Raw genomic sequence first — 22,773 nt, forward strand, 5'->3', positions numbered from 1 at the left:
TTTGATAACAAATTAGTTTGTTTTGTACCAAGTATAGATTCGAGATAAGCTAAACTCAAGCTTAGGTTAACTCAAGTTTTGATCGATTTAAAAAAGCTAAGCTTAAACCTAAGCTCAAGCTCGATGTGCTCTCCTTGAATCAATTTGAGTTTGGTTTGACTTAGAAAAAGTTGAACTTAATTTTTATTATAATACCTATTCAAGCTCGAGCTAAGCTCGATTTAATACCATAACTAAATTAAAATTGATCAAAATGATATTGATTTGATACATATTGATTAAAATGATATTATTTTAATCGATTTAAATTAAATGTTTTCAAGCTTGTGAGTTTGACGAATTAAATACTCTCAAACTCAAACTCGAATTCTAACTCACTTATCTAGAATTTATTTCAGACTTTGTTCAAATCCAATTAATAAACAAGTTTTAACTAACTTGATTTAAACCTAATCCTAATATGTGTCATTAATACACCATCGATTACCATTTGTGTAGCTCAAGGAAAGTTACGGAAAGTACGAAATGCACTTGTTTGTTTTACGGGAAGTAATTAAAGTGCTTTTAAATCTATAAATCAATAAATAATAATATTATAAATTTTAAAGATTAATTAGGTTGCCAAAGTATCCTTTCGCTGTTAAATCAATATAACAGCGGTTAATGGACAAAATTGTTACTTTTCAATTCTATTGGATCTAATTGAACAAAGCCAAACTTTAGGGATCAAAAGAAAATCCTCGTTATCTTAAGTCTTAACCACGATATTAGCTTCCGTATCTTGATATTCTGATCTTGCTGTCCATTTCTTTCTTTACTGCAAAGTTACATTCTTTATTCCTTTCAGATCTAAAAATTTTATTCGGTGCTTTCTTTTTGTAATATATATGCCTCTTGTAACTTTTGGATTTCCCTTTTGAGCATTGAATTTTATTGATTATATTTTTTCCTGTTTGCTTTCTGGGTTGTTTTTCTAAGGTGGGTTGGTTCAAATTTTTATTTTTAGCTCTTATTTTGTTTGAAATTTGATTTTTTTAATTTATTTTATGTTGTGTATGCACGAAGGTGAGTTTTTGTATATTCTTGGCGGGTTTTAATGGGCAAGTTCTTCTGTTAAGCTTTTGTTCTTCTTTTATATCTTCTATGTTGCTATCTATGGTTCTAATCTGAGGTTGCAGAAGTTGTGATATTTGAGGGTTTTTATGTGTTTAATTCGTTGTCCTTTTTATTTAATTAAGAGGGTGTTTTTCAGGTTTTTGTTTCATGCTATTGGTTTCTTTGTTCCTTCTTTTATGCCCTTGCTTAGTTTCTTGAAGCAAATAATGATGAATTTGTGATTTTTTTTCAGGTGCAAAATACCTTGTAAAATGGAAGGGATTGTAGTTAGAAGGGTGATTCCTTCAGACAACAGTTGCCTTTTTAATGCTGTTGGGTAAAGACTTAGTTTTAAATTTCTTTTTAGTTTTAATGAAATGAGTTTTTGTTTCTGTTTTTTCATTGCTCTTTTGTTTCTCTATTCACAGATATGTTATGGACCATGACAAAGATAAAGCTCCTGAGTTGAGACAGGTTCTTATCTGTAAACATCTTATATTTGCTGCCAAACATGTGTTAGATCAAACAAAATTTAAGTTTTGTTCATGTGTGTTCATTGGTTTACGGGGGTTCTCCAAGCTTATTTACTAAATTTAAATATTGAAATTTTATCTTTTGGAGAATCTTTTTAGCTTGCTACAAAATGATATGACATATACACTCAATTTGTTGTCAGAGATCAACAATGTATGGAAGTTATGCAAAATGCATTTATTTGTTGGTATTTAATGTTATTTATTATTTCGAAAACAAATTCTGCAAGTGTTATTGTGCAGACCTAAGAATAAGGATAATTGACATATTATATCGCTCGTTTCTATCTATGATCTTTTCAAGGTTATAGCAGCGACTGTGGCAAGTGATCCTGTAAAATATTCTGAAGCTTTTCTTGGAAAGCCCAATGAAGAGTATTGTATTTGGATTCAGGATTCAGAGAAGTGGGGAGGTGCGTTGAAATTTTTTTTTTTTGGGTGCTCATTAGATCGTTGAAAGTATATGGGCCTAAACTATGACATATGAGAATAATGATTCATCTTAAAACTTCTAGCATCTCTTGTTTAGCAGTATATACAGGAAGCATCTAGTTTTGCCATGATTCTTATTCTTGGGTAAAGAGAGCAACTTTCATGTTTACACCATGGCAATGTCCTGCATGTATAACTGTGATCTTGGTGTTGGTTTGTGTGATGACTTTTTGTACTTATTTTGCAATTTGATCAGCTGATAGTTTATAAATGTCATCTTTATTCTCTTCCTGATAGACCACCTGAAGTAACATTTTGATTGCTTTTGACAAAGTCCCTTTATTCTCTGTAAATAGATTCTCAAATCATTCTAAAATCAGCTTCGGTGGTCTCTTTCCCCTATAGAAAGTTTCAGTAGATTGCATATATACTTCCATTTTGGTGAATTTTTTGCCCCGACATGTTTTGTGTCACAATCGGGCTCTGACGCATTTTCTTGTGTTCTACTCTAAAGGTGCCATAGAACTCTCAATATTAGCGGATTATTATGGACGTGAGATTGCAGCATATGATATTCAGACCACAAGATGTGATTTATATGGCCAGGTAATAAGTAATCTTGCAACTGCTTTACATCAGATTCCAGCAAATTTGCGTTACTAAAACTTCTTCTTTTGTTTTTTTTCTGCTTGTGTGCTAATTTACAGGAAAGGAAATATTCTGAAAGAGTCATGCTGATCTATGACGGGCTTCATTATGATGCTTTAGCTGTATGGAACCTTATGATCCATTCACTAGGTTTTCAGTTTCTTTTGCATTTTTTATATAGTCATGGAATATATTATAGCTCGTATATAGAAGTCTGAAATCGTCAATTAATGCATGTAAGAAATCCTGGTAAAGGAGAATGAATCAGTTTATGGATGTAGCTAGATAGGGGAGCCGGTGCCCCAAAAAGTTAAAAATTTTCGGCTCAAACTTCCATTTATGCATGCATGTTAGAAATTTTTATTTGTTGTGGTGGCTTTCTCTTGCTTAAGTTACTTCTCTTCAACCCCTAATTTAACCTTATGCATCATTGCATATTTGCATATACTGCCAAAAGATTCACAAAAAGAGAAGTATTTTGAGAATTTTTTGGTGCTTCTTGTAATGTTTTTCCTGTTCACTTCATCTGCGCCTGACTGAGACATGGTGTATGATCAGATGTCTCCATTTGAGGGAGCTCCAGAGGAGTTTGATCAGACCATATTTGCTGTACGGAGGGACAGGACCATAGGGCCAGCAGAGGGACTTGCTCAGAATCTTGTTAAGGAGCAACAAAGGTTGTATTTAATGATCTATACAAGTCTTAATTTGATGATCAATTCTTTAAGAACTGTTTCCCATATTAGTTCAAATGATTCGCAAGTGGGAATTTAGCTTGTAGAGATCATTACAGAACATTTATACACCAACATACCGGTTCAAATTCATTGGTGCATTGCAAGATAGATTTCCAGATGTCAGAATTCTTTGATGTGTTTTTTCACAAATTCTGAATCAGTTTACTCTTCATTGTTACTCATTGCCTAATGCATTTTCTTGCAATTTCCCAGGAAAAGGAGTTACACTGATACTGCCAACTTCACTTTGCGCTGTGGAGTATGCCAAATTGGGGTGGTTGGCCAGAAAGTAATCTCTTATATATTATGCTAATTGGGTTCTTAGTTCATCCACTTCATGATTTTACAAATAGTTATGCATCTTAGTGATGCTGCTTGTTTTACAAAATTGCACAGGAAGCTGTGGAGCATGCTGAAGCAACAGGGCATGTTAATTTTCAGGAGTATAGATGACAGTAACCATGTCAGAAACCAAACAAAACGTATCCATTTTGTTTCACTGAACTGTGACCTCAGAATTTCCCTGGCTTGCTGAAGAACCAATAAGCATTTTACTGTTACCTCTGGAATGTGTTGTAGAATTGAAAAGATATACTACTTTGTTTTCTGGAAATATGTTCAAATATATCAATTGCCTGTTAGATGCAAGACGGAGTTTTCATGCTCTGAATATGGATTGGTTACACATCTGCATAATCTTTTTCTTTTTAACGAGCTTTCCTTCTTGTTTAGGTGTTAATTGTGTCTGAGTTTTAAGTGTCAACAGTTCATTCTTGTAGGTTCAAAATGATTTAAAATGGGCTTCTATTATTTGTTTTTCCAGTCTTCTGCAAACAAATAGGGGGCCAACCTATTATACTGTAAAGCCCATCATAAATCTAGTTGACCAATGCTTCGACCATTGAATCGTATCGTATTGCAAATTAACCATCAAGTCAAATTGGACTATCATTCTAACTTTGGCATGACTAAAACTCACTTTAAATTTTAATTGTCATACCAACTAGTTAAACCAATCGACTCGCAGATTGATTTGACTGGATTAATGTTAGGTCTTGGTCTAGAAACTTTGCTTGATACATTCATATACACTTTCCAAAGTGTTGTTAGCGAGGTCCACTACTTAGGGAGAAGATTGACAAGGGTTTAATATTTCCATACCTATTTGATTCAATAAGCCGGAAAGTATCAAGGAAATGAAATTCCAGTTAAAAAAACTTCCACATGATCTTGAAATTCTCCCTTCAAACTCCATAGATCCCTTTATAAATTTATTAGAAAGTAAATGAGTGAAACCAAAAACCAAGTAGGGATAGAGCTCTCAAATTGAGTTTCAAAAAAGTTGTAAGAGACCAATGGTTTGCACTTCACTATTGGAAGTAAAGTAAGATGATTAGAGAGTTGACAATCTAATAGTTTAACACTAATAAAGATAGACATGTGTTTATGTTACGATTCCAATTATAAGATACGTGGCTTAGATTCTCCATCAAGAAGTATAAACTTCTTGTGCATGATTTATGACTATAAGCTCTATAATCTTTTGATTTGTGATTACCCTAAGATTCCTATTAGTATTAGTTTGCCTCAAAAGTATGTAATTCGGCTTGAGGTTTGAATATAAAATTTAGTATCTCTAACAAAACAATCACACATAAAGCCCTTGTTATTATTGTATTACAACACTGAATTATTAAAGCAACATAACAGCTACAACCACAAAAAAGAAAAAGGTTTTACCAAAAATTTCTCACAACAATGCTAAATTTGTAACCAAGTCAATCCAAGAAATGAAGATACTTATACTTTCATCGTTTGTTTACAACAAGAGGACTTATTATGCTCCAAAACCTACCACAAATCTAGGTGTCATGCTGACATAGAACCAATCCACTTTATCTTTGTTACCATCTGTTGTTCCACTGTCAAACTCAAGTGTTGGAACAACTATAGTACAATTATTAGTAAGTGGAGATCCACAAAGTTCATTTCCAATGAAACAAGATGCTCTCAAGCTTAGCAGTTGAGTGCTCAAAGGGATCTTCCCAGTCAAATTATTATTTGACAAGCTCAAATAGTTCAAAAATATCAAATTTGACATACTTTGTGGGATGCCACCATAGAGCTGATTTGCAGAAAATCAATAAACTCCAATGATTTCATACCACCAATATTCTCAAAAATTTTACTAGTAAGAAGATTGTAAGATAAATTTAAGGACTACAAAGCGTCAAGACTCAAACTCTATAGAAATTTCTCCTGTTAACTTATTTTTGGAAAAATCAACAATTCTTACCGACTTAAGAATTGTATTATATTTTGCATCTCTCTCTTTCATGACAAGCAATGCTTCTTCATCAACAAAGTTTGCATAATTGTAAAAATATTTTATATTGTTGGGTGTTGCATGGTTTACCATCATCATATTAGTTAAGTTACTAATACACCCTGGTATGAATCCAAAAAGATGGTTATCAACAAGATCCAAGACTTGTAGAAAAGCTAACTAACAAAGCTCTTTTGGCAAAGGACCAGCGAACTTATTTGAACATAAATTGAGAAATCTTAATCTTGAAAAGCTCTCTTTAATCCATGTTGGTAGATTTCCAATGAACTCATTTTCCCTAAGGTCAAGTGCTATTAGATTGGTACAAGCTTTAAGTGACAAAGGTATTATTCTAGAGAAACTATTGTTGTGAAGATGCAATGATTAAAGGGAACTTATAGTTCCAATGGAGTTGGAAGTTTCCCAGTAAAGTTATTGTTGTTCAAATTCAAAATAAAAAAATTTGTCAGATTCATTCAACAATTAGGTAATTCTCCAGATAAATAATTATTTTCAAGTTTGAAAAGTTATAATGACTTTGAATCATTCATCCCATAACACAACAAATTGAACGTCAACCCTGTAAGAACATTATTTGAAAGTTCAAGTTCAACCAAATCTATTGGTATACGAGATAGAAAACCTGATATATTATTCCAACTTAAGTCAAGTGAAAAAAGTTGAGAAAGCCTTGTTATATTTGGAATCAACCCATTGATTTGGTTGTCTGAAAAATTCATAGAAAAAAGTGAAAGAAATTCCCAAAATCTGTTAGGAATAATACCAGAAATTCTTGAGTTGGATATATCTATATATGATAAAGATGTTTGTGAAAGAAGCCACAATAGAAATTGAGATCCTAAATAACAAGATCCCAAAAATAACAATCCAAGTTGAAAAGGAGGAACCCACATAGGACTAACTTTAAACATTATTGAGTTTCTAAAGCATCAAAATAAACTAGTCTAGTGAGGTTTAAAAAATGAATTGGGAAAAGAGATCCACCAATTCTATTGAAAGAGAGATCTAATTCTTGTAATGTTGAAAGATTTCATAGAGAAATTGGAATTGGACCAACCAACATGTTGTGGGAAGGATCTAGATGGAACAATGATGAAAGTTCACCTAATTTCCATAGTATGAGACTTGAAGTAGAGTTATTTTGTAGACTAAGAGTCTTCAGTTTCATGAATTTCCCCAATTGACTGGTCAAATTACCACAAAGTTTCTTATCTCCCAAATCTAGTATCTCCAGTTTATTTGCAACACATCCTGAAAATTTATCTAAGATTTCAAATATGTCTTGACCCATGTTAACAAGGTTCAAAGAAACTGAAGTCAAGTTGCAAAGATTTCCAAATTATCCTGGAATTCTTCCTTCAAGTCTGTTATTGTCTGACAGATCAAATTCTTTGATGGAAGTCATGTTTCCAATATCATTTGGAATACCACCTTGCAATTCATTCACCTGAAGCTTAAGGTACTCAAGATTGTTTAATCTGTACAAACAACTATTAGATAATAAACCATTAAAAGGGTTTCTAGATAAATCAAGAGTCCTTCGGGAAGTCAAATTTTGAAGTCCATCTGGAATTTTACCTAAGAAATTACTAACACGTAGATTAAGAACCACTAAATCACCAAGACTGAAAATCCAACTAGGAATCAAAAAATTATTAAAAAAGTTTAAGGAAAGATCAAGGTTAACAAGAGATGAAAAATTTAGGTCTGGTAGCGGATCAGGAAGGTGAGTGAGTCCACAACTTGATAATCGTAACACTAGTAAAGAAGGAAGTGTGTTTATCATGGAAAACATGTCGGAGGGATTTTGAGTACCTACCGCACCTAAATCAAGATGTTGGAGGGAAGAAAGACTAGATACCCAGTTCAATTTTTCAGCATATAAAAGATTGTCCCCAAGATGAAGATAATGTACATTAGAGAGATTTCCAAGTTGAGAAGGAACCATTCCCTTGAATCTAGAGCAGACAGATCAAGGTATCTTAAATTCTTCATTAAATCAAGAAACTTCAGAATCTGAATCCCTTCAAAAAGATTATCGCTTAAGTCCAAGTAAATCAGACGCTCTAAATCAAGTAAAGACAAATTTATCTTGCCGCCAAACCTTGTCCTCTCATCACTAGTATTGTCAGAACCTCCAAGGTGGAGCTCAATTACATGACCAGTGAAATTGTTGCAGATAACACCAGTCCATGTGCAGCAATATCCCTCAGCAACAAAATGGTATGGAACAACCCATTCCGAAACTCTAAAGTAATTGTCGTTCAAACCCAGAACAATCTCGTTTTTGGCTTAATTGAGCACTCACATAGACCTGCAAGCAGACCGCCTTATTTGTTCAATGGGTTTATAGTGAATGTAACTAAAATTATTAGTTCTGATGTATAGGTAGTTGAATATCTAATGAGTTAGTTTATGGTACTACTTTGAACTGAAAAAGACATGACAGTATTGACACCATTTGCAACAAAAAGCAAATCTTTATACTGCATAAATGCGTACAAAATAATCAATAGATTTAAATAGAGAAGAGAAAAGGAAGAGCTAATATCTCATTTAAGAAAGAAATGCCCTAATACTGATTTGGTTATTATCTCTTGCTGATGTGAACATGTTTGAAACCCAATTAAAAAAAATTTAATTATGATATGTTCTAATCATACTGATTCATTTAATTGTTTGAATGGATTGACTCACAAAACAATCTATTTATTAAATTAGGGCTCGATTTCAGCCTTAAAAAACCAAGTAAAGCTTCTAATATTCCATTTTTAGTTTTTTTTTTCTCAATTGTATTTCTCATTTATGCAAGTTTTGTTATGCCCAAACATATGAAATGCATAACAAAAGCAAACAAGCCACAAATAGAACAAGAGGAAAAATAACTAATAATATGAAAACCTAAAATCGTGATTAATCATGGACAAAGAATGAAGAAATTCACTACACTAATATTTAATCACAAGAACACAAAATAGAGCTAGCTCTTTTGAATATTGAGCACATAAAGTAGGGATGTTCAAACTGATTTTTGAATCGGAAACCGAACCAAAAAATAAGTTATTTAAAAAACTAACCCAAATATTGATTTTTTAATTCGATTATCAATTTATCTAATTTTCAAAACTGGTTAAGTGAACCAACTAATTTTAAAAAAGTTGAATAAAAAATTAATAAAATATTGAACATATTTTGAAAAAATTGTAACAAAAAAATTGGTTCAGTTAATTTGTATCTTAAGTTCAGTTCAAAATTGGTTAATCTTTAAATCGGTTCATAATTTTTTTCAAACCGAAAATTTAGTTCGGTTCAAAAAATTGGCAAACCGGTTTTGAACATCTCTAGCAAAAAGTGTAAAACCCTAGCCACTCGATTAAGTCTTTCTAGTAAAATTTATAATATGTAGGACAATACATATTTCTATCTACAACGAGATGGCATACCCATTCTAAAACTCTAGGTCCTGGTCGTTCAAACCGGGAACGAGATCGTCCTAGTTTGGTTGAGCACTCACATAGATCGACCTGCAAGCTGCCAGCTTTAATTGTTCAATGGGGTTATGGTAAATGTAACTAATATTATTAGTTCTAATTGTATAGATAGTTGAATGTCTAATGAGTTAGTTTATGGTAGTCCTTTGAACTAAAAAAGAGATGACAGTATTGACACCCCATCTGCAGAATACCAGCATAACAAAAAACAATTCTTTATACTGTATAAAATGTATACAAAATAATTAACAGATTTAAATGGAGAAGAGAAAGGAAGAGCTAATATGTGTATCCCAAGCAACCAAAAGGAAAAAATATAAATATTAAGAATTTCAGATAAAATATCTAGGTTTGAATTTCTGCAACACTTGTAAAATCTTAATTTGAATTAATTATTTGCCAATATATATATATATATAGAGGTGGGTTATTGGAGCCTTACATATATTGTTGCGGTCGGCTGTTGGAGACTGGCAAGTAAAAATTATAATGATACGAGAATCATTATTAAGGCTGGATGTAATTTGAGTACAATCAGGCCCAACTCAATGTTCAATTCGAACAAGTCAATCTCTAGCAAGGATAGTCTTAGCTCGGCTCAATCAAGTTATTGGATAATTATCAACAGATTCATTTTCTCTAATAACTTTTTATCTTCTCCGATAATTTTGTTTCTTCATTTCTATGATTCTTTTTCATTTTTCTATAAGTTTTATGACAACTTTTCTAAAGAACTCATCATCAATCGAGCAAGCTAAGTTTTATCTCGAATTAGTCATTTAGATCTGAGTCAAACTCAAACTCTTGTTTGAACTCAAATGCATCCTTGGCATATATTGATAAATAATAATAATAAGTGGCCATTGTTCTGCTTCACTGACAAACATGACTTAGACTTGCCAGTTTCCACTCAAATTTAATAAAAATATAGAAAGCAAAAAGATAAAAAGGATAATATAAAGCGTCATCTTGCTCATTCAAGAAAATTTTACTTGCAAGAAATGTTTTGCTTCCAAGAATCTGCAAAACTGACCAAATGCCTGGTTTTTTTTTTTTTTCCTTCAACAAGTGTATGCAATATCCAGCAAGAAATTTGCATACCACGGCTGTGGTTGCTTAATTTTTAGTTCACCCATCACAATTTTAAAAAAATAATAAAGGGAAATGGTAGGGTTAAAATCGAGCTAAGTTGACTTGAGTTTATTTATCAATATAGTTCAAACAAGGCTAAAACAAGTTCAATTTAAGAAAGTTTGAGTTTGAATTTAAGTTTAAGAATTTTTTATAATCAAGTTCAAGTTCAAGTTCAAGTTCAATTTTGAAAGTGTTTAACTTGTCAAGTTTATGAGTTTGATTCCCCTCAAACAATCAATCATTGAGGCATTGGTTGTTAATTCACTTAGTCAAACATTAATGTATATATAATTTGGTTTCTCTAACAAAACAACCACACATAAAGCCCTTGGTATTGTTGTATTACAACATTGAATGCTTGAAGTACCAAAATAACTACAACCACAAAAAAAGAATTAAAGTTTACCAAAATTTTCTTGCAACACTGCTAAATTTGTAACCAAGCCAGCCCAAGAAGTGACAATACTTATACCTCCATCGTTTGTTTACAACAAGAGGGCCTATCATGCTCCAAAACCCAACCACAAATCCAAGTGCCATGCTGACATAAAACCAATCCACTTCATCTTCACTAACATTTGCTACTCCTCCATTGTCAAACTCAGGTGTTGGAACAATTGTAGTACAATTATTTGGAAGTGGAGATCCGCAAAGTTCATTTCCAACGAAACAGGATGCATCCAAACTTTGCAATTGGGTGCTCAAAGGGATCTTCCCAATCAAGTTGTTATTTGACAGATTCAAATAGCTCAAAAATGTCAAATTTGACATACTTTGTGGGATGCTACCACAGAGTTGATTTGCAGAAAAATCAATACACTCCAACGATCTCATAACACCAATATTCTCAGGAATTCTACCAGTGAGAAGATTGTGAGATAAATTTAAGGACTGCAATACTTTAAGACTCATCAACTCCTTAGGGATTTCTCCTGTGAACTTATTTTTGGAAAAATCAATAATTCTTACCAAGTTAAGAATTGTATTATATTTAGCAGCTCTCCCTTTCATCACAACAATTGCTTCTTCATCAACAAAGTTAGCATAGTTGTAAAAATATGCTATATTGTTGGGTGTTGAATGGCTTATTATCACCATATCGGTTAAGTTACTGATACATCCTGGTATAGATCCAAGAAGAAGGTTATCTGCAAGATCTAACACTTGTAAAGAAGTTAGATGACAAAGTTCATTTGGCAAAAGACCAGTAAACTTATTTGAACGGAGATTGAGAAATTTCATTCCCAGAAAGCTTTCTCCAATCCATGCTGGCACATTTCCAACGAACTCATTTTCCCCAAGGTCAAGTGCTATTAGCTTGGTACAACCTTTAAGTGACAAAGGTATTATTCCAAAGAAATTGTTGTTGTGAAGATGTAATGATTCAAGGGAACTCAAAGTTCCTATGGAGTGTGGCAATTTCCCAGTAAAGTTATTATTGTTCAGATTCAGAACAATCAATTTTGGTAGATTCATCAAACAATCAGGTAATTCTCCAGATAAAGAATTATTTTCAAGCTTGAGAATACCTAATAACTTCGAATCGTTCACCCCATAACACAACAAATTGAACATGGGCCCTGTAACATCATTGTTTGAAAGATCAAGTCCAAACAAACTTGTAGGTATACGAGGTAGAGATCCTGATAAATTATTCCAACTTAAGTCAAGTGAAAAAAGTTTAAAAGCCCCCATTATGTTCGGAATCATCCCATTGATTTGGTTGTGAGAGAAATTTAAAGAAAAAAGTGAAGAAATCTCCCAAATTTTGTTAGGAATAATATCACATATTCCTGAGTTGGATACATCCAAAAGAGATAAAGTTGCTTGTGAAAGAACCCATAATGGAAATTGAGGTCCTAAATGACAAGATCCTAAGAGTAACACTTCAAGTTGAAAAGGAGGAACCCACTTAGGACTAATTTTGAACATTATTGAGTTTCTTGACGCATCAAAATAGACTAGTCTAGTAAGATTTACAAAATGAAATGGAAAAAGAGATCCGCCAAATTTGTTGAAAGAGAGATCCAATTCTTGCAATGATGAAAGTTCTCCTAATTTCCATGGTATGAGACCTGAAATAGAGTTATTCTGTAGAATAAGAGTCTCCAATTTTATGAATTTCCCCAATTGATTGGTCAAATTACCCGAAAGTTGACAACTTCCCAAATTTAACATCTCTAGTTTATTTGCGACACATCCTGAAAATATGTCTAAGATTTCAGATATGTCTTGACCCATGTTAACAAAGGTCAAAGACAGTGAAGTCAAGTTGCAAAGATTTTCAAATGATCTTGGAATTCCTCCTTTAAGTCTGTCATTGTCTGCCAAATCTAATACTTTGATGGAAGTTAAGTTTCCAAGATCATTTGGAATCCGACCTTGTAATTCATTTTCATCAAGATTAAGGTACTCAAGATTGTTAAATCTATACGACCAACTATTAGGTAATGAACCATTGAAAAAATTTGCAGATAAATCAAGATGCCTTAGGGAAGTCAAATTTTGAACTCCCTCTGGAATTTGACCTGGGAAATTCATAGCATGTAGATTAAGACTAACTAAATCACTAAGACTGAAAATCCAACTAGGAATCAAAAAGTTACTAATAAAGTTTGAGGAAAGATCAAGGTTAACAAGAGATGAAAAATTTAGGTTTGGTAGCGGATCAGGAAGGTAAGTGAGTCCACAACATGATAATCGCAACACTTGTAAAGAAGGAAGTGTGTTTATCATGGAAAACAAGTAAGAGGGATTTTGAATATCTATAGTACTTAAATCAAGATGTTGGAGGGAAGAAAGACTAGATACCCAGTTCAAATTCTCAGCATATAAAGAATTGCCACCAAGATTAAGATGCCGTAGATTAGAGAGATTTCCAAGTTGAGGAGGAACCATTCCCACGAACCGGGAGTCAGACAAATCAAGGTATCTTAAATTCTTCATTGAACCAAGAAACTTCGGAATCTGAATTCCTTCAAAACGATTACCACTTAAGTCCAAGTGCATCAAACGCTTTAAATCAAGCAAAGACAAATTAATCTTACCACCAAACCTTAACCTCTGATCATAAGTATAGTTAGGATATCCAAGGTGGAGCTCAAATACATGACCGGTGAAGTCGTCGCAGATAACACCAGTCCATGCGCAGCAATATTTATCAGCAGCAGTCCAAGAGGCTAGGCGGTTGGAAGAATCAATGAGATCCTGCTTGAGCCTTACAAGTGCCTGTCTTTCACTTTCAATGCAACCCATGTGAGTGCTTCCATTGCAGAAGCCATGATTAATGGTCGCTATAGCAAGGAAAAAAAGGGCAGAGAGAACACTAATGGTTAATTTCATTGTGTGTAGAAGTTACAATGTAGATGTGATTGAGAACGTTATGAGATGGGTTGGTATTTATACGTGCAATGACCTCATTTTCTCTTCATGTAAATTGCTGGAAATTTCCTTGATTTCAACAGTCATCAATTGATTCGAAATTTTTAAGACTTAATTTGATTTTCCAGCTTCATCTCTTTCCAACCATTCATACACCTTTTAACAAAAATCTGTAATAAAGTAAGTAATTTGGGGTAGAAAGCTGCCAATCTTCTCAGAGTAAATGGTAGTTCTAAATGACTGATCTTAGTCTTTATTAAAGAGTTTCCTGCTTGACTTACAAATCACATGGGATGTAAGGTCATTGATTTCTAGTAACTAGGAAGAAGGTTTCTGATATTAATTTATCAAAGTGGTTAGAAAGAATTCTTAGGTTATCCTTTCAAAGTCCAACAGAGAGAAGAGGAAAATTATTTTAAAAAGAGGAATTTTCTTCGGGAAGACGGAAAGCTAGAATTGCAAGCTGAACCAAAACCCACGTACAAAAGCTGGAAACATGAGAGAGATGAAGCACTGTAGATAGAAGGACTAGGCGCTGTCCATGTTGACGAGGATCCTGAAGGAGAAGAAACATAATTAGGAGTGCCACCCGGGCATAAAGAAACTGGAATCACCATGATGCTGCACATGAAGTGGTGGTGGCTGAAAATCTTTATGTCTCACCAAGAGAAACTTGAAATAAAGTTTAGTGTTATAAAACCCAGCCCGGCAACCAGAATCCGTGATAAATATAGTTTTAAGTCATGCAGAAAACTCATTTTATTCACGAAATCTGAATTGGCCTATGATTGAATCAAGTAACCTGTAATATTCACCTTTTAATTATTATTATCTTTAGTATTATTATTATTATTTTTTAAAAATAGGATAAAATTTAAATTTTAGGGGATAAGGTGAGTTTAATTTTTAAAAATATTTTATTAGGTAAAATCTAGATAATAGTTAAATCTTTTCATTAAGAGATGAGATATTTTATTGGTGATAAATGTGGATTTATTTCAAAACTTATTTTTCTTTAAAGAAAAATAAAATCATTATTAATAAAGGGAGAGAGAGGATTTTCTTATTTTTTCAAAACAAAGAGCAAGGTTTGAAGTAATGATTTTAGGAAGAGAAGAATTGTGAGTAGGAGGCTAAAGCAAGGAAATAGTGTTGTTTTATTTCATTAAGGTATGTCTCAATATTTTATTATTTTGATATATAGGTGTTTTATGATTTGAAGATTAGGGTTTCTTTTAGGATTGGACTCAATTTTGTATTGTAAATTATTTGTTTCATGATAGTTTTATATTAGTTTGTAAATTTACTAAAAACAAAAGGAAATTATGTACCTTTAATTCTATTTTTATTTTATATATTAATTTCGTTTTATGAAAAGAAAGAAAAAATAATAATAATACAATTTTTTAGCAATTTGTTGATATCTTAATTTGGTAAAAGATTTATTTATTTTTATATATATTTTTTCATCGTTTTCAATTTAAATATTTTTTTAACATAAATCAATATGTCTAGTTATGTTCTGAAAATTTTCATAATTTTATCTATTTAATACAATTTATTAAAATTGTTAAAGTATGGAGTGTTAAACCTGAAATTTATTTGACAGAATTTGTGACTAGTAAAGAAATATAATTTTAAGTTTCTTTTTAAATTGATTTTGACTCGAATAATTTTTTTATAAGTAAATTAGCATATATAATTTAATTCTGGAAGTTTTCAAAATTTTGTAAATTTTATGCTATCTACTAAAATTATTATAAGAGTATATGTTCAATCTGGAATATTTTTGACAGTGTTAATGGTTTGTGATAAAAATTTCGTTTTGCATGACTTTTAAAATATTTTTAGGTTCATATTTTTTTGATAAAAGCGTTAATATGTTAAGTTTATATTTACAAAATTTCGTGAATTTTCGAGTTATACAGAATTTTATAAAATTGCTGGAAGTATGAACTGTCAAACTTGAAAACTGTTGTTGTGATTAGGAGCTGTGGACGGAAGTAATTTTTTTAGAAGTTTATATTTATTTTTTTTAGCTGAATAATTTTTGGGTAAACCATCTATATGTCTTCTTTGTCCCTGCAAAGTTTTGTAACGTTTTAATTTGTGTAAAAATTTATAAAATTCATAGAACGAAGGTTATACAGTATAAATATGTGTTAGTTAAGTCTAAGATTATTCACCTTAGACACTCTTAGAATTTGTAAAATTAGTTTTAGAATTGAGGATTTTCAATGGGATTTAAGGATATTACTAAGAGTATTATTACAATTTGAATTCATTGGTTTTGGCTAGGATCCGAATAGGTTGTACGTGATAGCTTGGATCGTATAAGGGTTTGTGTAGACTTTTGCTGGTAGTCGAGGTAAGTAGAAACTATTCTTTTTGTATGCATAAAAATGTTATATGTTTGGAAATGATACTCAAATCTGAAAAATTTGGTTTTCGCAAGCTATATAATATTTTTATAAACGTCTTCTATCAAACCCAAAGAATTTCTACAAATGCTTTGTTTATAATATATATATATATATATATATATATATATGTTTCTTTGATTTATATATATAATTGTTTTGTTCGCATACATGGGTTGTAAGTTATATAAATGATATTTCATTCTGTTTGTATCAAATGACTTTTGCAAGTTATAAAATATTTTCGTATACTTTTTGTTCCACTTAAATTTTAATTACTCAGACATTGATTCAATAAAATTATTTATGTTACATTTATGATTTGAAATTTTGTTTATATATATACAGTTTTGACTCATTGTCCGTAGTCTCTGAATATCTGCTCTGAACTCTGAAACTATAAGTTTGGTCCAGCTGGATTATTTGTTCTGTTGTGCACATTTCTGAAATTCTGGCCGGGTCACCGGGATTACAGGTGACATTTGATTCTGAAATTTTGGCCGGGTCACCGGGAGTACAGGTGACACTACGTGACAAGAGTTTAAAATAAATTTTGACTTAAGTTTGGTAGTTTGAAAGGTTCTGAAATAATTGATTTATTTATTTATTTGTGTTTTATATGTGTAAGCACTTGGTTTTCTGTTTGACCTTCTTTTATTTGATTTTCTTTATTAATATTTGAATTAAATGTTTAAGTATGCATATATAACGTTTAGCTTCTGCTTACCGAGTTGACGGCTTACCCCTCGTCATTAACATTTTTGCAGATTAAAGATGTCATAAAGTATGAGTTTCTGTTTAGTTTTGGGGAATAAAGAATAAGAGAAGTTAGCTGGGAAGATTGGCTAAAAGAAAAAAAAAAAATTAGTTTAGTAACTATTTGATTGTATGTTTTGTTTGAAAGATTTTTGTTTTTCATGTTTTTTTTGTGGTTGAAAAACTTTGTATTCAAGATTTGACTTTATTTAAGGGATTTATGAAGTCTTTTGAAATCATATGTTTTATTATAGTTTTGAGGTGTTACATAAACTATGTCAAATAAAAGTTCAATTATCAAGTTAGACTAGTTCATAACACTGTCATCATGATATCATACTAATGTAAACATGATTAAACCCCACTAAAAAATATTTAATTATATTATGTTAATGTCACTTGTCGACTCTTACACCAACTCATTGATTGGATCAAGACTCGATTCAAGTCTAAAAACAGTAAGTAAAACTTCTCATTTTCCATTTGTAGTTTTTCTTTTGAAATTGCATTCATCATTTAAGCAAATTGTTAGGGCAACAAAAGAAATTCATAATGAAAACAAACAAGGCACAAACAAAACAAGAGGAAAAATAACAAAAAAAATTATGTGGAGCTAAAGATAAAGAAAATCACAACACTAAAGTTTAATTACAAGAAACACAAGATATTGATAGCTCTTTTGAACATCAAGTGCAAAACTGTAAAACCTAACATTCAATTAAGTCTCTCTTGTAAAATGTGTAATTTGTAGAACAGTGCATATTCATATCGGCAACGGAATTGTACGAACCCATTCTGAAACTTTAAGTCATGGTCATTCAAACCAGAAACGAGATTGTTCCTGGTTTAATTGAACACTCACATTGACCTGCAAGCCGCCAGTTGTTCAGTGGGGTTATGGTAAATGTAACTAATATATATTAGAATTCTGATTGTATAGGTAGTTGATTATCTAATGAGTTAGTTTACAGTAGAACTTTGAACTTTAAAAAAAAAAAAAAAAGACAGTATTAACACCATTTGCAGAATACCAGCATATCAACAAAAAGCAAATCTTTATACTGCATAAATGTATACAAAATAATCAATAGATTTAAATAGAGAAGAGAAAAGGAAGAGCTACTATATGCATACAAGATCTCATTTAAGAAAGAATGTCTTAATACCAAATCAATTGATTATTCAAGTTCATATACCAATATTTGAGCTGGACCACAACCACTATATCAAAGAAGTTAAAAATTTGATTTTGAAATATCGTCAATAAGTTTTAAATCCATACTCTCTTACTTTGTCACCCCCACCTTTGTCACTCAAACTATTATTTCTTACAATATTGTTGAGTTTATTGATCTCCCCCTAAATGGCAATATTAATACCTCCACTTTCTTTAGACAAGTAAAGGACCTATTAAACTCCATAAGCCTACCACAAATCCAAGTGTCATGCTCACTTAGAACCAATAACCCACTTCACGTTCATCATCTTCTTTTTCTTTTTCTCCATTGAGTGCTTGAAGGAATTTTTTTGGTCAAGTTCTTGTTGAATAAATTCAAGTGAGCCAAGAGTGATAAACTTGATATACTCCGTGGGAGTTCACCAAAAGTTGGTTTGTGGAGAAATCCGTGGACTTTAATAATTTCGTGGCACCAATATTCTTAGGAGTTCTACCAATTGTGCAACAAATTAAATTACCAGAATGCTTCAAGATTTGTCAACTCATAGGAATATCTCCTGAGAAATCATTTTCGGAAAGATCTATGCTTATTTAGAGGCATACCGCTATATTCAGAAAGGTTCACTGTCCACATTGCACTAAAGTTCTTGGTATTTTCCCTAAGAGATTGTTATCAGCCAGGTCTAAGATCCGAAGAGAAGTCAGATGGCAAAGTTCCATTGGTAAAGAACCATGGAACTTGTAAGAACCAAGGTTTAGAATCATCATTATAGACAACTTTTCACCAATCCACGTTGGAACATTTCCAAAAAACTGATTTTCAGCAACATCAAGTACTCTAAATTTTTACAACTTCTTAGAGACCTGGGTATTTTTCCAAATAGGTGGTTTTTCAATCCGAAGGCTCAATGAGTGCAGGGAGGCTGGAAGGCCCTAAAGTACAAGATGCCAATTCTAACGTGAGTTGAAAGGAGGAGTCCAATCATAACTGAAAAGGAGTCATCAAAATGCAACAGATAGGAAACATATGTCATAATCTGCCATGACTTCTGCCTTATTAGCTCTTGTTGCCTTTCATCATTTTAACAGATTCCACATTAGTGGTTCAATTAGTGCTAAGAACATGTCTTTGCCAGTTCACTACTTATCATGCTTTGCAGCAGACTTTAATTTTTGCAAGTCCAGTTTCTGTTTTCAGACTTTAACTTATACCTAAAAATTGATTCAAAAATGATTATCCAATTCGCAGTTTCTCTAACAATTGTGGAGATGAATTCAGTGCTTGACCTTTCCACATGCAGCATCTTGATTTTTAGAGTGAAGCAATTTTCCAATCTCTTGCATCTACCAACTTTTTAAGATATATTGATAGAAAATATGCTGAGAACTGTTTTATTTCAACATATGTTGGATTTAAATGGAAGTAGAGGTGTATGGAATCAATAAAATGAACAATCACAAAGTAAAGAGAAAATACGAGCAATTTATCCTGATTTTCCCAATATAGTGTTACTTTCAGCCCATCAATCCAACATTGAGGCAATTGACTGGTTTTGGCATGACTTAAGCCTTGTTCAACACAGGTTGTCGGAAATATATATTGGGCTTACAAGTGTGAAGATTGAAACTCATATTACACAAAACCAATTGGCTTATGTTAAGGTCCAACCCACAACATTTATATACCACTCTTTTATGTTCTATTCATTAGATGTGAGACTTTTTTTTTTTTTTATTTGTGTCTCTAACACCCCGTTTAAGTGCAAGCATCTAGGTCGTTTGGCTCAACCGGTTTTTGGTTGGGTGTATTGTCACTTATATCCAAAAACACTTAGGCTGTTAAACTTGCCATTTGGCTCGTGCTCTGATACCATATCGAAAATATATATTGGGCTTACAAGTGTAAAGATTGAAACCTATATTACACAAAACCAATTGGTTTTTGTTAATGTCAAATCCACAACACTTATATACCACTCTCTTATGTTCTATTCATTAGATGTGAGACTTTTTCCTTTCTTTTTATTTGAGTCTCCAACAATACACCCAGCCAAAAACCGGCTAAGCCAAATGACCTAGATACTTGCACTTGAGCGGGGGTGTTGGAGACTCAAATAAAAATAAAAGAAAAAGAGTCTCACATCTAATGAATAGGACATAAGAGAGTAATATATAAGTGTGTGGATTGGACTTTATCACAAGCCAATTGGTTTTGTGTAATATAGGTTTTAATCTTTACACTTGTAAGACCAATATATATTCCTGACATAGTATCAGAGCACGAGCCAAATGGCGAGTTTAACAGCCTAAGTGTTCCGGGATACAAGTAACAACACACCCGGCCAAAAATTGGCTGAGCCGAGAGGCAGGTTTAACAGCTTAGGTGCTTGTACTTAAGCGGGGGTGTCGGAGACTCAAATAAAAAGAAAGAAAAAGAGTTTTACATCTAATTAATAAAATATAAGAAAGTAATATATAAGTGTTGTGGATTGGACCTTAACACAAGCCAATTGATTTTGTGTAATATGAGTTTCAATCTTCACATTTGTAAGCCCAATATATATTTCCGACATAGGTCAAGGATTCGACTCAGGTCAACACTTGGTTTGGTGACTTCAGCCTTGTGACAAGATAATTTCCATTCCTCTTCAGATGTCTTTTCCTGCTTTTAGTTGGAGTTTCAGGGCCTCTGCTATTGAACCAACTGAAAGAAGCACAGGTTATCGCGATTAATATGCATTGACAGATAGCAGAAGTATATAATAAAGCATTTTCAAGAACATATATACACACTAACTGTACAACTCATGCATCATTTAAATCTAAAGCTAAGAAGAAAACATACATATAATCCATTTTTATAAGTGATTCAAGAGTTGGACCAATTGGGCATTGTTCCAAGAGTCGGTGAAGCCAGACCAGTTGTTTGAATATACAATGTCTTGGAACAGTCACCACTGGCTACCCCCAAAGCCATCTCTAGCCATTAGATTGCTCTTTTTGCATCATGTAATAAAGGTTAACTCGGGCCAGTTAGCGACACTGAGACTAGAGTACTTCAAAAATGCCAGGGGTGCCAATTGCAGCTCAAAGAGGAATCAGAAATCTCCAAAACCGGGTGCCGGGATTGTTTTGTACTGCTTCTGTGGGCTGAAGTGTGAGAATAGAGATCATGTTTGGGACTCAGAAAGTGATTTCTTTTAAATGCGATTAAATGTTATCTCTGGTTAGATATTTCTACATAGTTGACTGGTCTCCCTCGTCAATAATTATATATCTTATTCATATTATTCTATGTATCACTCTTCAATTTCAGAATCTGGTCTAGTTTTTGGCATCTATGTTAACATCTATTTGGGTTCCTTTATCTTTCTGTATTCATCCATTCTTTTGAAAGTAAATTTATTCAAGACTTTCATTTAGGGACATTTATTGAAGGGAAGAATGATGGGGATCATCTAATCCCTAATTTCTATCATCATTCTCATGGTTCACCAGTTTTGTTTCTGAATTCTGAGGCTATAATGTTTTTAGATGCAGACCTTGATTTGGTTAAGGATCATCCACAGGTTGATTGGTCCAATCGTTCAGTTTTAATAAAACTTTTGTGTCTCTGCCTCTTTACACCCCAATTCCAAGTTTCATCTGTTTTCCTCATTTTTAAATAATTCAGCATTCTGCCCAATTTAATCCTGGATCATCAGTTTGAAATGTTTATCTTTTTATCTCTACTGCCAAGTAACATTAGCACAATCCAACTTATGGTTACATCACAACTTCGACACGTGCAAGTATGACATGTGTCATAGATCACATAGTCCATCGTTGTTTTAGGTTTTGTGTGTTACATCATGGAACATACAATTATATTTCATATACAAATGAATGAGTATTAAAAGATACTAATGAGATTATGTGTATAACATTTTTAAAGAAATTTTATATCCACAAAATATTAAATAAAAAAGAGTTGGGTTTATATGATATCTTATATCTTTTGGGAATACTACAATAAGAATAGTTAAAGAATTTATAAGCCCTTAAGTTGTCAATATACATATTTTGAATTGCCAAGGCTAAAAGTAAAATTATGACGAATTGTGTGTCTAATTCTCTCTAATGATGGTGGGGCAACATATATATCATCATCTTAGATATGTGGGATATACATATATACCTAACATCTTTAGGATTTTCTGACATTAGGTTGCTCGATCTCTACAATTAGGTTTTGAGGTGTGGGGTTTGATTCTCCTTACACAATCAATTAATGAGGCATTTGCTTATCTGCTAATAATTTACTTCACCAAACAATAATGTGTATATAATTTAGTATTTCTAACAAACACATACAGAAAGCCCTTGTTGTTATTGTATTACAATATTGAATGATTAAAACAACAAAACAACTACAACCACAAAAAAAGAAAAAGGCTTTGCCAAAACATTCTCATAAAATTGTTAAATTTGTAACCGAGCCAATCCAAGAAGTGATAGAACTTATATTTCCATCGTTTGTTAATAGTAAAAGGACCTACTATGCTCCAAAAGCTCACCACAAATACTAGTGTCATACTAACATAGAACCAATCAATTCCATCTTTATTACCATCTTTTGTCCT

At 32.3% G+C, this 22,773-nt stretch overlaps 2 protein-coding genes across 3 annotated transcripts; one reads left to right on the top strand and one right to left on the bottom strand.

The window, feature by feature from the left end:
- Positions 1-751: 751 nt before the first annotated feature.
- Positions 752-4,093, top strand: LOC123201311 (OVARIAN TUMOR DOMAIN-containing deubiquitinating enzyme 2). Of its 2 annotated transcripts, none has more exons than XM_044616756.1 (9): positions 752-824; positions 1,349-1,432; positions 1,524-1,569; positions 1,933-2,041; positions 2,575-2,666; positions 2,768-2,830; positions 3,267-3,385; positions 3,659-3,734; positions 3,842-4,093. In XM_044616756.1, exons 2-9 carry the CDS (start codon positions 1,368-1,370, stop codon positions 3,896-3,898), a joined length of 627 nt encoding a protein of 208 aa, XP_044472691.1. In that variant the 5' UTR covers positions 752-824; positions 1,349-1,367; the 3' UTR covers positions 3,899-4,093. The 2 variants fall into 2 exon arrangements, with proteins under 2 accessions (XP_044472691.1, XP_044472692.1); XM_044616757.1 differs by having other exon boundaries at positions 819-978.
- A 3,038-nt stretch (positions 4,094-7,131) lies between these two features.
- LOC123201768 (receptor-like protein EIX2) lies at positions 7,132-13,672 on the bottom strand. The gene is made up of 5 exons (XM_044617323.1): positions 10,890-13,672; positions 10,732-10,792; positions 8,218-8,278; positions 7,738-8,083; positions 7,132-7,429 (listed from the first exon to the last, which is right to left on the bottom strand). The coding sequence occupies exons 1-5, from the start codon at positions 13,670-13,672 to the stop codon at positions 7,132-7,134; spliced, it is 3,549 nt and encodes a 1,182-aa protein (XP_044473258.1).
- Positions 13,673-22,773: the final 9,101 nt, after the last annotated feature.

Source organism: Mangifera indica, chromosome 18 (assembly GCF_011075055.1).
Source record: "Mangifera indica cultivar Alphonso chromosome 18, CATAS_Mindica_2.1, whole genome shotgun sequence".
Taxonomy (NCBI): domain Eukaryota; kingdom Viridiplantae; phylum Streptophyta; class Magnoliopsida; order Sapindales; family Anacardiaceae; genus Mangifera; species Mangifera indica.